Source organism: Colletotrichum siamense (assembly GCF_013390195.1).
Source record: "Colletotrichum siamense strain Cg363 chromosome Unknown KSG_Cg363_contig01, whole genome shotgun sequence".
NCBI lineage: Eukaryota > Fungi > Ascomycota > Sordariomycetes > Glomerellales > Glomerellaceae > Colletotrichum > Colletotrichum siamense.
In genome coordinates, this window is record NW_023501014.1 from 2,601,476 (window position 1) to 2,613,893 (window position 12,418).

The following is a 12,418-nucleotide window of genomic DNA, read 5'->3' on the forward strand; positions in this document are numbered from 1 at the left end:
CGGTTCTTGTGACCTCCCTGGTGTCATTCATAGTTTGGGAATTGAAGGCAAGATTGAAATTAGGTGTAGAGTGCAAAAGTGAGAATTGGGAATCCATGGATATACGCTGAGAGCGACGAACGCACGTACAGCACGCTTCGTTTCTTGGTCTGTCTTTCGGTATAGCACGTCCAACCATACCCAGTAATTCATATTTAATTGCCAATGCAAGATAAACAAGTCAGACTGGACTGCTTTGCTCTTTGCGCTCGCCCGCTCTCAGATGGATGGATGGCCTTACTCTCAGACTGCTGCAAGAACCTCCTGTCCTGCGCATCCATCATCTTACAAGTCATGACAGCGGACTTTTCCACCGTCCTCCTCCCGCTGCATGCAGTGCGCTTCGGTTTTGGTTTCTGAAATCCAAATCCAAATGCAGATGCAAATGCAAATAAAATTCCTGCCCTTCCGTCCACGTACCCGCGGAGTATTCATGCCCGTCCTGCCGCGCTGCTGCCGCCACCATTCTGCATTCACGCACATGCATCGCAGCAAGTCTACGGGCCCTGACAGATACTTCTGCGGCCCTGCAGCTGTACCTCTCGTCTGTACCTATCGTACCTGCAGTTTTTCCAAACCTGCTTGCCAAGGATAGGTAGGCTCTCGCGCGGTAGGTAAGGTAAACCGAGGTGTAGTCTGGACGACCCAACCCAAACCGACCACTAGAAACCGTTCTGTGCCTGGCCAACCCGGCCAAGTCTACCTCTCCTAGGCCCGTCACTGTGGTGAGGAGGAGTATCGTAAGCCAGGAGACGGCGTTGGCTGCCACACCCTCGCTCGCTGCTTCTGCAGGCCAGCTTCTTCGTAGACACCACCACCTTACTAGCCTGCCTTGCCTTCCAAGGTAGCCGGCTCTGGTTCTCAGCAGTTCGCACTAACAAGCGGCCATCTGGCCATGGTCGCAGCCCAGGACTCTTCTGGACGCCTTTGAACACGTCCAACTGCTGGGTAGCTTAGCTGTCGCATAGCTTCTTAGCGGCCGGCCTCCAGACGTTGGGCCGGTCGAAGTTGCGCGGTTGCCCTGGCAGAGAGCCCCTTTGGCGTCAATGGCGGCGTTGGCCGACGTTTACACCGCTTCCCCTGCCGCGACAACGAACGCGCCGTTTGATTGTTTGCTCTTCTTTGTCTCATGCCACGCTGCCACTACCAGCCGATAGACCAAACTCATACTTTTGCGAAAGGGAATCTGACTTTATCGAAATGGTTTTGCCATAGTCTGAGACCGTTGCGGGTGGATCTAGCAGTCATTCGCCTGCAAGTCAAAGGCCTGGTGCTTCCCGTCCCCCCAGGGGAAGGAAGGGAAGGGCAAGGGAAACGGGAGCGGAAACAGGGGCGTTGCGCCCTCCTCTCTGGAGTATCAAGCCCAGTCAAGCCAGTGCACACTCGAGGTACCCAATCACCTATTCGTAGAAACCTACCTAGTAGCTTGCGTGGTGTGTCGTGCATCGAGACCCTCCATTATTTTCTCTAGCACAGCATATCCGTGGCGGTACGTACCTGCTCTGTACCTTACGTAGCTGCTGATCGCTGCTGAATACCTATTCGTACCTGCCTACGTTTGCCCAAGCTCACTCACGACGGCAAGGCACAACAAGCGCATCCCATGAGCAAGCCGGCCGACGCGCACGGCCAGAGCAAGAAACTTCCCTTCGGAATAGAAGCCATTAAGTCTTTTGCTAGCGTGGCGCCTTTTCTTGTGGTCCTTACGGCCCTTACGAGCTCAGCAAGTTGACTGGTCCTAGACATGGAAATGGACCCGGGCCAGGACAACGCGAGGCAACGCAGACCATAGCAAATCCCGCAATGAAGCAGCCGCAACCACCACATCCAGAAGACATCTGCCTCACTAGACAGGTGTCGCCGGCCTACTACTGAGCAGACTACCAGCTCCAATCCATCTCAGCTCGGGTCAGCTCAGCTCAACCAACGGCACCTCCGCCCTCTCTGCCCTAGCAGCCGATGCCGACCGGAGAAATCTGATGCTAACAATGACGGGACCAGACGACCACCACATGGCAGGCGTACACCAGACGAATCATCGCTTCTCCGACCTGCCCAAAGAAGGTCGCCCTAGCAGACAATTGCCTCTCTAGGCACCGCACCGCCTGATTTGCCTTCACCCACGCCCCCTCCATCGTCGCCATCGCCCCATTTACGGCAAATGGCAGAGAAAGCCAGAGTCAAGAGCAGAGCCTCGACGTCGTTGAGAGAACAGACGAGACGAAGAGACAGCAAAGTCAAGCCCGGCCAAGTCATGTCACGCCCTGTCGTCCGTCTGTCTTGCCAAAGTTCAGCAAGGCATTGCACAGCACAGCCAGCACCGCGCCGTTCACTTACACTTTCGCTCCGTCATCTGGCTGCACACAGAAAAGACAATCTCCTGTTATTGGCTTCGTCTCCCCGACCCGAGCCACCCGGACGAGTTTCAACTTTCCAGAATCCAGAGCCGTCTTCGAATTATGCCTCGACTCGACTCAACTCATCTCGACAGCTACGCCGCAATACGGTCCAACGCCTCGGATTCTTGCCTTCAATCCGGAGCCGTCGCCAAAGCGGTCAAGCAGCAAGTGTGTGTGGACAGCCTTCTCACTGGACTGTTCTAATGTGGCTGCTTTGGAGCGGCGTAGGAGCCGAATTCCTCCTCCACGTCCAGATGCAACGGCCGCCTCTGAATGGCTCCTCGTCTCGAACCAGGGACGGTCAAGGGTGCAAAACGCATGTGCCAAGTCCCCGTCGTCACTTTTGCTCTGTCACTCTTTGCTGCTAGGGCGCACAGCGCCCGCGCACCCCCAAAAAGCCTGGAGGCGCGACGAACGAGGGATGGAGACCGCAGACGAGGGGCCACACACCCCCAAGCCTCAAAGACCCCTCCCATCTCCATATTAAATCAATCGGCCAGATGACCGATAGCACCTGGCAGATCTACTTGCTTTTTTCCTTAGTCTGGAATGGCCCTGCGGCCTGGGGGAAGACCACCTGTAGCAATAACCCGTCAGTCTCTAGCATAGGACCGAAACGTAGTGCGCTGAACTTCCAAGTTTCTCTGTCACTATGTACGGTTCTGTGAATGGATGCCGGAGCCAACCTTGGTCTGTCTGGCTTCGTATTTGGGGCCGGGACCAATCATTCAGTGCGATCCGTCACCCCGGCACCTCTCGCCGAAAACATCATCTGTCAACGTCGTTTTTGGGTGCTCGTGCTGCCTCACACTTGAGAGCAGCCAGCGTTCCTTTCCCACTAATGGTAACTGATGCAGCAAAAAGTCCGGATGCCTCCAAATGTCTGCTGTGTGCGGGAAGATGGGATGGAAGTACCTTAATTCTCCCATGTTTCCCGTATTTGACGCCCCATCTCTCAACCCCGGCCTCTTGGTGGGGGAACATGTCACAGTTGGAGCTGGATGGAGGCAACACGACGCGAACCCCAGATGGGACTGTGCCTCTTTCTGTCACTCGCAGACCAGGTTTCTATGCACAGAGCGCCCGTTGCCGAAGACACCCGATTGCAGGACCAGATGGGTACGCTGTTTTGTGTCAAACCAGGGACTTGATCGCCAGGTCGCTCGGCGTGGAGAGACATAGCCACGATGTTTACTGCGATTGTCAAGAAACGACGCAAGGCTTTTGACTTCCGACAAGAGAACAAAGAGAGTATCAAGCGGCATGAACTCTAATGTTTGTTTTTCCTCACGTTGCTACGGCTTGGAGCCGCATCTTGACTCAGTGTCCCTGGCCTCGGGGCCGATGGTCTCTCGCGGTGCAGGATGCCAGTAATCGCAGCGACTCGGTCCGCCGCCGTCTTTTTTTCGATTTGCGGTTCGACAGTTTGATAAGACGATTCATCCAACGCTTGGTGGCGAACGATGGGAAACGGGCAGGTTCTTTGTGCGACAGGGCCGTTTCTTTGCGGCTTGACGGCAGTGGACAAAGAAGGCGAAGCTCCCCAAACGACGACGTTATTAGCCTGCTTAGCGGGCTGGTACTCTGCTCATGACCCTTCAATTGTTTCGAGTCGCCCGTTGCAACGGGAATCAACAAACAGGCGCCCGCTGTCCTGTTGCCGGTCGACCATGCCATGCATCGAGTGACTACAGAGTTATCCAGGGCCGCCGTAGTCGTGTCTCTCTCCCTGAGAGTTGCAGCTGCGCTGCAGGTGCAGATAACCTCCGCGCCTCCGTCTCACTCGAACCAGAATCCAGCCTGTCCTGTCAATCACTCGTGTTGCATCCAAACCCACCCGCGCGAATGCAAGCTGGAAGTGGTGCACAGACGGACCTGCATGACGCCACGTACCAATCGAGGCCGAATTGAGGTTCAAACGTCTGATAACAACACGAAGAACTTGCGGTCACCAGTCGGCAGATTTTGTCGACGGGATGGCATGGCAAGTGCCATGATAGATACACACGGCATAGGACGTACGTCAGTAGCAGCTTTCAATCAGCGCCCGACAACTTGGAAAGTTTGGGCCGGCGACATGTCCAACATGATTGACTGCCCTGATTGCCTTGGTAGCGTTGGTTACCGAGATTCCCTTGGAATCATTGTCAGTCGGCGTCGGGTTCGTGGCCTGGTCCACGACACCGTGGACTCCCTCTCTGCATCAGACACACCTGCATGGGGAAATCAGGACCAGTTCCTCCTTGGGGAGGCCCTCATCTCCCGGCAGGGAACAAAAATCCTCCTCGTGATTGATGCTTTGCCTCCTTGGCTGGCAACCATCTCCACCGGACCAGGATGGCTCAGTTCTCAATGAGACCCATTTCCTCCTGTTCCCTTGTCCAATGTTTCTTTCCCCGACCTCTCGTCAGTCTTGCAAGCGCGGCTCCGGCCCAAAACATCCTGCCTTGCATCATTTCATATCCGATCCGATCTGCCAAATTGTTCTAAGAATACCAGTCTTTCCCGCGCCAGCCTCCCAGCCCTCAATCAGCGTTGGCGAGCGGCAAATCAGAGCGCACCGCGCCGGGTCCAGTCGAATTGCGGATGACCCAAGGTAATTTCGCCTGCCAGATGACTACCAGCCGCTTTCAGCAAACCCCACGCCGCCCACGCCTCGGTAATGACATTAATGACAGGAAGCGGTGGGCAAGTCATCACAATTTTCTCTCAACACTGCCGTTGTTCAAATTTTTGTGCACTGCCAGCTGTCCTTTACCTAATCTCACTCCTCGGGATCAAACGACGCCGGTATCCCTGCTTCAGGTGGCCAAGCACCCATCATCTAAGAGGATCTTTGGGGCCCTCGCATCGGGAACCTGGGGTTGCAGTCTGGGATATCCAAGTTTAACGCGGCCTCGAACGCGTACGGGACTTCTCGATTGGTCAAACGAGCAGGGATGTCGTGTCCAAATTCTGATATTGGTGACCAAGTTGGCAACTGGAGACTGAAAACGTCTGCCGCGTTCATCTCGGCAGCCTCACGAGCCACCACCACCACAGCTCAATACCGGATATCAGCCGTCATCTGCTGGGTGCAATTCCATTGCAATCTGTCTGATTAGTCCCGCTGACCCAACTGTCAACGTCTTTTCTGCTTCCGTGGCCGTCATCTCAACAATGAGACCAATCATAACACTGCCAAAGGCTGAGCTGGATGGCATTTCTTCGAGGCACATAACGACGTAATGTCTCAAGGCCGGGCCCAGCCCTAAGCCACGACCGTTTGATGAAAGCTGGCGACCTCCCGACGTATGACCAACAATTTCTTGGAAACGAATCTTAGGCGTCATTTCAAACAACGGGGGGCGCATCGAATCTTTTATTGATGTGTGACGGGAAAAGCCTCTCCCGTAGACACGCAGCGTCTGAGGCTTCTGTCCGAGGCTTCTGGAAGTACAGACCATCGTTTGTCGAACGATCTGGTCAATGGTTGGGCATCGTGTCTCTGTCCCCGACGATCGAAATTGTCAATTCAAACCCCCATCGACATTGATTCCCGATGCTCGCATTCCTCATGCGCGCCCCCCCCCTGGTTAAGGATTCAGGACGCTGGACCCTTCATGAAGCACTAGCCACATTTTATGCACGTCCTTTAATTTGTGGAGTCGTACCGCCACAGGCACAACTTTACTGGTTGGTCGGACGCGCTAGCCGTCTCTGCAGCCTTGTGTCCCGCCGAAATTTTTCTGTTCGACATGGCAAACTTTCCAGCCGTCCGCAGAACAGCGAATTTCAACTGCGCAAATTAACGTTCGATTAACGTTCCTCCGCCTCCAGCTCTGCAATTCTTCAACGCTCCCATCATGTCCGCAGACACGGCTACGGCCACGACCTCCGCTGCCGACAAGCCGCTTGGCATGCGGAAGAATGGTACCTCATCTGCCCCATTCTCCGGCCGATACGGCGCACCCAGCTGACTCTCCCTGCGACAGGCAAGCAATGGCATGCGCCCAAGAAGGCCTTCAGGCCGACGTCAGGCTTGACGTCCTACGAGAAGCGCGCCAAGGAGCGCGTTGCGATGGCGGCTATGAAGGCCAAGGAGAAGGAAATGAAGGACGAGAAGGAGGCAGAGCGCAAGGTACATTGCTGACCGCCCTCACTCCCTGGTAGGAGACGCCGTGTTGACACAGCTTCCAGCAACGCATCCAGAACCTCAAGGATAAGAAGGCCGCAAAGGAGGAGAAGGAACGTTACGAGAAGATGGCCGAGAAGATGCACAAGAAACGGGTGGAGAGGCTGAAGAGGAAGGAGAAACGAAACAAGCTGATCAACTCATGAGCGAGTCCGAGTCAAACAGAGACCACTTGAGCGGGCAAAAGTTCCTCTGCACCGGCAAATTTTTCTTTCAACGCCGGTCCCGTTGACAAATACCGAAACACTGTCGGGGAGCGAAGGAGGATTCGGGCCTTCCGTTCCCGGGTTCGCGCAGCTCGGCGAACAAACAAGGTGTCACAGGGGCTCATGCGAGGGTGAACGTTATACGGGACAGGAAGGAACGGCTTCGGGGGAACGTGTGCTTAGAGTGCGGCTCGTTCATCGGAACGGCGGGCGCGGAAACGGCACTTCGGAGGCGAGTTCGGAGCCGGCGAAAGGCAGTTGGTGAGGTAAGCCAGCAGGAGACGGGAAAAATGCGAAGAGAAAAGCGAAGAGAAAAGCGACTAGATTGTTCTCACGAAAAGCCCTATGAGGCTAGCCATCCGAAACTTCGTCTCGCGTTGCGATCGGAACAGAGGACAGATGACGGAGATGGAACCGAGCCCAACACCAGCTCGAATCAATCCATAGTTGACAATAGAAACGATAAACGTCTGACGTGAAGCTGTAAACCTGGGTGGTTCTCTCTGCATCCTCGGCCCAAAAACCAACATGCCAGGGTGGTTGCCGGCAGTGAGGTTCAGACGACGTTTCAGTTGATGCAAGCCATACAGGAGGAACCTGGGGTAAGGGGCATGTGAAAGTGCGTCATTGGCCCAAGACGGACCACTCGTGCTGAGAGCTTCGGTTCCGCGCCGCGAAACCGTGCACATTCCACCTCCACCTTCCCGTCTCCTTGTCGGCTTGCTTGCTGGCTGTCCTCTCTCTAACACACCGCGTCAACCAACACACGCTTACCCTTTTCCTTCTCCAGGGAACAAGCCACAATCTTTTGTGCCGTTCGAAGCATTGACCGTCCCAAGCCCAGAAGCCAAAAGACAAGGCAGGCTACACACAAAAGTCTAACCGGGGCCCAGTCCAGCCCAGCCCATCCCATCCCAAAAGCCGTCTGGACCGGGTGCCCGCGGCGGCGAACGCGGTAGCGGCGGTCGGCGGCCCAGCACCAGTCAGCCAAACTTGGGACTTCCAAGGCCCACGAGCGACGAAACAAGAGACGACGGTCAACAAGGTGAAACCATGTCCGCCGCCCGCTTCGAGCTGCCGACGGCGGCGTCGATGGCAGCGTTGTCGACAGCAGCGGGCATCAGCAACTCTTCGTCCGGTAACAGCAACGGCAACGGCCACGGCACCTCCTCCGACAAGGCTGCTCCCGCGCCCGCGGCTACCACGACTGCGACTGCAACTGCTACCGCAACATCGACTGCCACCGCAGCTGCTGCCGCCCTGCTGCCTGCGCGCAGACCGAGGCACCAGATCACCCGCTCCATCACCGAGTTCTCGCCGCCGCTCAAGATGCATCGTCACCGCCACAGTCACCACCACCACCCGACGCCGCAGCCACACCACCACAGCAGCAGGCGGGACAACAGCAGCAAGTTCCTCTTCCCAGACGAGAGGTCTCCCGGGCTGTCGGCGGCTGATCGGAGCTTGGTGTTGGGGAGGAGCTCGCTCGACATGACGAGGTCGGAGTTCGCGACGCCCAGCAGGAGTCCGGACTCGAGCAGACGGACGAGTGCCCTTGTTGGCCCCATGCTCGGGGGTGGGGAGAATTCTTTGAACGTCTCGCCGCCTCGAGGGAAGGGAAAGAAAGCCAATACTGCGACTTCACTGGTGGTGGAGAAGGAGAGGACTGCCAACAGGGTCACGTATGTTTCAATATTGCGCGCAAAGGAAAAAGGGGTGTGTTCCATACTGACTCGATGCGATATGCAGGGGTTTGAAGAAGTCGCTCGTGGACCTGAGCAGCTTCTCAACGACGACGACGCGCCGGCTTGACGAGACGTACTACTCCGTCCTCGAGAAGAAGAGCATGCTGCACAATACCATATCGGCGATCAAGGAGCTGGCGGTGGCGTCTCGGCGGCTGACGGGGGAGTTTGAGCGCGAAGCCGAAGAGATGGCGCGGGACATCGACGGGCAGCTGGCTACCTTTGGGCAGTTCAACGAACAGGAGCAACGCATCGAGGCATTGCAGACGAGGATCGAGAAGGGCAGGACGCGGATTCAAGGGCTCGGGGAGAGGGTTGACCTTGTCAGGAGACGCATCGAGGGATGGGAGAGGGCAGACAGGGAGTGGCAGGAGAAGACGCGCAAGAGGTTGCGGACTGTCTGGATCGTCATGTCTGTCGTGTTCGCCATCTTGATCCTGTTGTTTATCGGTGCACAGTATGCGCAGCAGGTTGGCGGTGTCGACCTGGAGGACGTCGCTGCCAAGATTGTTGAGAAGGGTGCTAATCGCACTCCAGGCTTGGGTGTCGATAGCAAGGGTGACGGGAGTCAGGAAAGGCATGTGCCGCCGCTATGGGGAGATCGCGGTGGAAGAGAGGAAGAGGACAGGTTGAGGGTTTTTGACGAGTTGTAGGTTAGGCATCTGGAATATCCGGTTTGAAAGCGCACGGGATAGGCATTGCGAGGTTTTACATGGTAATATTTGATACCCCTCAATAGAATAATCGGTTACATCTACTTTGACTCTCTTCTGCTTTCCTAATAGACTTGTACATCATGGTTGGAAAAGTAGGGAGAACGGAATGAAAGCCTGGAGAAGTATGGTGAGCGTTCACTCCAAGGGCGCTCCGGACGCAAAGTTCCCATCGGAGGCGTTCGATCATAACGGCAGCTTTTGTGGACAATGGGTAGCTGGAAGAGTTGCTGGGAAAGTGAGGTAGAGGTAAGGAAAATGCCGTCGGCAGCCTCGAGTAGAGAATATCTCTAGACATCTTCTGCGCGCCCTCGCGGCTCAAAGTCGAAGATCGACAGCACTTCTCGACCATTGCGGCATTCAAGGACTTGAAGCCACAGTATCCTCGCACATATCGACGTGATCCTGCCCGTTGCAACTTCTCTACTTACTCGCCATCACTTTTCTTGGCCACCTTCGTCATTCTCGCCGTCTCTTGTATTAGCACTTCCTGTTTCATTCAGAAATTCTAATCAGTGACATATATATGTTTCTTGCTTGAGTCTGTTCAGAATACATATAGGATCCAATAGTGTGCCGAGTGGGGATCAAGTGTTCTCGTGAGTTCAGGGGCTGCTATCGTCTATTACAAAGGCCATAGGTGGTAGAAGAAGCAGTGTGTGGATGGCGTCCGGTCCGGAACCGGTCTCGTTGCCGATATTCATACGTAGCTCAACTACGATACTTCTCCCATGGCAGGTTTGAAATATGAAAGTTGCAACTGCAAGCTAGTTTCATCGTGATGGTATGCTCCTGGTTAGGGACAAGAGTCACCATCTCACAGATCTTCTTCACTTAATCCTTTGACTGACGGAAGGCGGTCAAGATGCAGATACATGAGGTCAAAGATAGCCCAGCATAGGCTGTCTTGTCTTGTGGCGATGACACCTATCACCCTGCTCATCCTAAGGCAGGACCCTGTCCCTTCAACCCACCGCTGGGCAGATCACAGCCCCGTACTAAGGGGAAAAAAAGTCTCTAAGATACGAGAGCTCTTCTATTGAAGGATTGTTCCACATCCAGAAGCCGGAATTTGGTGCCTATAACGCGGACGGAACGAGCACTTCGTTCATCAGCGAGTGTCCTCACTTGGTGACCCCATACCCAGTGGTATCACCGCACAGCTTCGGCTCATCGTTGAAGTCCTCGTATTCAAAGGCGTCGTCAGGTTGCAATGATAGATGGTGTGACTTTTGAAAATATGCAAATTCAGCTTCGCAGGCCATTGGTTCCTCGGAACTCCGTCTTATCATCTCCTACCACAGAGAGGTGAAGGTTTATTCCACGAGTAGAAGGCGAATAGCAGAAGCTCTTTCTGTTTAGAGAATACAATCTTTCTGAGAGATCACTCAAAATACGACTTTCCTAGAGATATTCGTTTTGACGTCAAAGTCACTCCCTCACCTAATGCGGCTCACGGAGTTACACCAGGGAGAAAAAAAAAACCCCCTGAAAACTTGGTTGCCCTCACAGGATATCGGCACAAGTACCCAAAATTGCGTCCAGGGAAGATTCATGAGTTTAGACATGATCTTGAGATATGATATTTGCTAAGCTGGTGCATACACTGCAGGCTGGGGAAATCATGCTTCGACGAGACTGAAGCGTCACGCCCACACTTTTGGCCACATGTTTGTTCATTCATATTACATGGACAATATCGAAATCAACTGTCAGGATTTAGACCATATTTGACACGGCCAAATGTTAACGACGGGTATCAGTAGTGCACTTTGAAGCCTTGGAATATAGACTGAAGGGTTATCGATAGTGTTGGAATTAGATGTCGTAAGCATCTCCCAGGATTCAGGTTCCAATTTTTTGATGACAAGTCTGGAAGAACTTTGGTAGAATACGATCCAGGCTGAGAACATATCGTAGAGCCCCGGAATTTCTCCAAATACCGTACTGAATACGATCAGAATGGATTTTGCGGGCCTTTCCGACCTAACCCGCCAAAACCATCACAGACTCCTCCACCTTCGTTCCGAGTGCACTGATGGATGGAGATTACTTCAGAGGCTGAATGAATATTTGCTCTTCAACCTTGTCATCACCATCGGATTTAACTCAAGGCTAAGCACCGGGGAAAGCAAGCGGCGACTAGCCCTACGATTCGGGATGGCCGATGGGCTGCTCAAATGAGGGTTATGCAGATGTCGTGACCATCACCGAAAGAGGCCCGCTCCGAACCCCGACGACAGTCCTACCGTGCGTCTTGGGCCCGGCACCATATCCGCGTAGGCGCAGGGATGAAGCGTGATCGGAAACGGGGCGTTTTTTCTTCTTACCTGGTGTGATCCATTCCGCAGAGGCTTGGTTGGGCCTGAGGGTCCTGATGGTGAGAAAAATGTTTCCCGCGAGCCGCGGGATCCAGAAGCTTTCTTCGACCAGCCTCGTGCGTATTGTGGCGCTAACATTGGTTAGGCCCCCAACGTACTTTAAGGATGTTTTACGAGCAGCCGTATCCTCACATCACGGACAGAAAAGGCCCAGCAAAGATTTGCTTGATCGCTGGGCAGGTGGATACGGCGGGGGAGAATGGCACGAAGAAGGGCCGCAGAATCTCACGGGAGCGCAACCCATCGAACAATCGGCGCGCTAGCCGTTCGGTGCCCCATTTGGGCCGTTCGGCGTCGTCCGGGCCAAGGAGCTGATGGCGACAATGATTGCGCGTCTGTGTCCTTGGCCAGCAAGGCTGACTGACAACAAACGGAGCGGATCTCCTACCAAGGATGTAAAGGCTTCTTGGTTGGGGGCGATGTTTTTTTTGAGTCAACGAATGGAGCAACACGTTGCGGGCTGCAGACTGCGGCGAGTGTGTGACTCCGTCAAAATCTCCGACGGGGAAAACCAAACAGCAGGGCAAGCAAGGTGCCTGTGTGGCTGGCTGGTATTCGTATGAGAGAGTGAAAAGCGAAGCGAAGCGCAGGCCAAGGCCTCTTGCAGTACCAATCCGCGAGTACTGTATGGGATTGTGGCTGAAGTGTGTGTGAAGTGTGAGAGGTATGTCACTTGGAGGTTGCTGTCGTGGTGCTCAGTGGACGTGCCGTCCGTCGTGTGTGTCTCCAACGAGTCTTGGGAGGATGGAGGAGGTCTTGTC

At 54.6% G+C, this 12,418-nt stretch overlaps 2 protein-coding genes across 2 annotated transcripts; both read left to right on the forward strand.

The window, feature by feature from the left end:
- Positions 1-6,283: 6,283 nt before the first annotated feature.
- cgrA (rRNA-processing protein cgrA) lies at positions 6,284-6,758 on the forward strand (the record flags this gene model as incomplete). The annotated part of the gene is made up of 3 exons (XM_036632517.1): positions 6,284-6,350; positions 6,413-6,558; positions 6,618-6,758. The coding sequence occupies 3 exons, from the start codon at positions 6,284-6,286 to the stop codon at positions 6,756-6,758; spliced, it is 354 nt and encodes a 117-aa protein (XP_036501625.1).
- Positions 6,759-7,871: 1,113 nt separating this feature from the next.
- CGCS363_v000669 (uncharacterized protein) lies at positions 7,872-9,216 on the forward strand (the record flags this gene model as incomplete). The annotated part of the gene is made up of 2 exons (XM_036632518.1): positions 7,872-8,500; positions 8,568-9,216. 2 exons carry the CDS (start codon positions 7,872-7,874, stop codon positions 9,214-9,216), a joined length of 1,278 nt encoding a protein of 425 aa, XP_036501626.1.
- Positions 9,217-12,418: the final 3,202 nt, after the last annotated feature.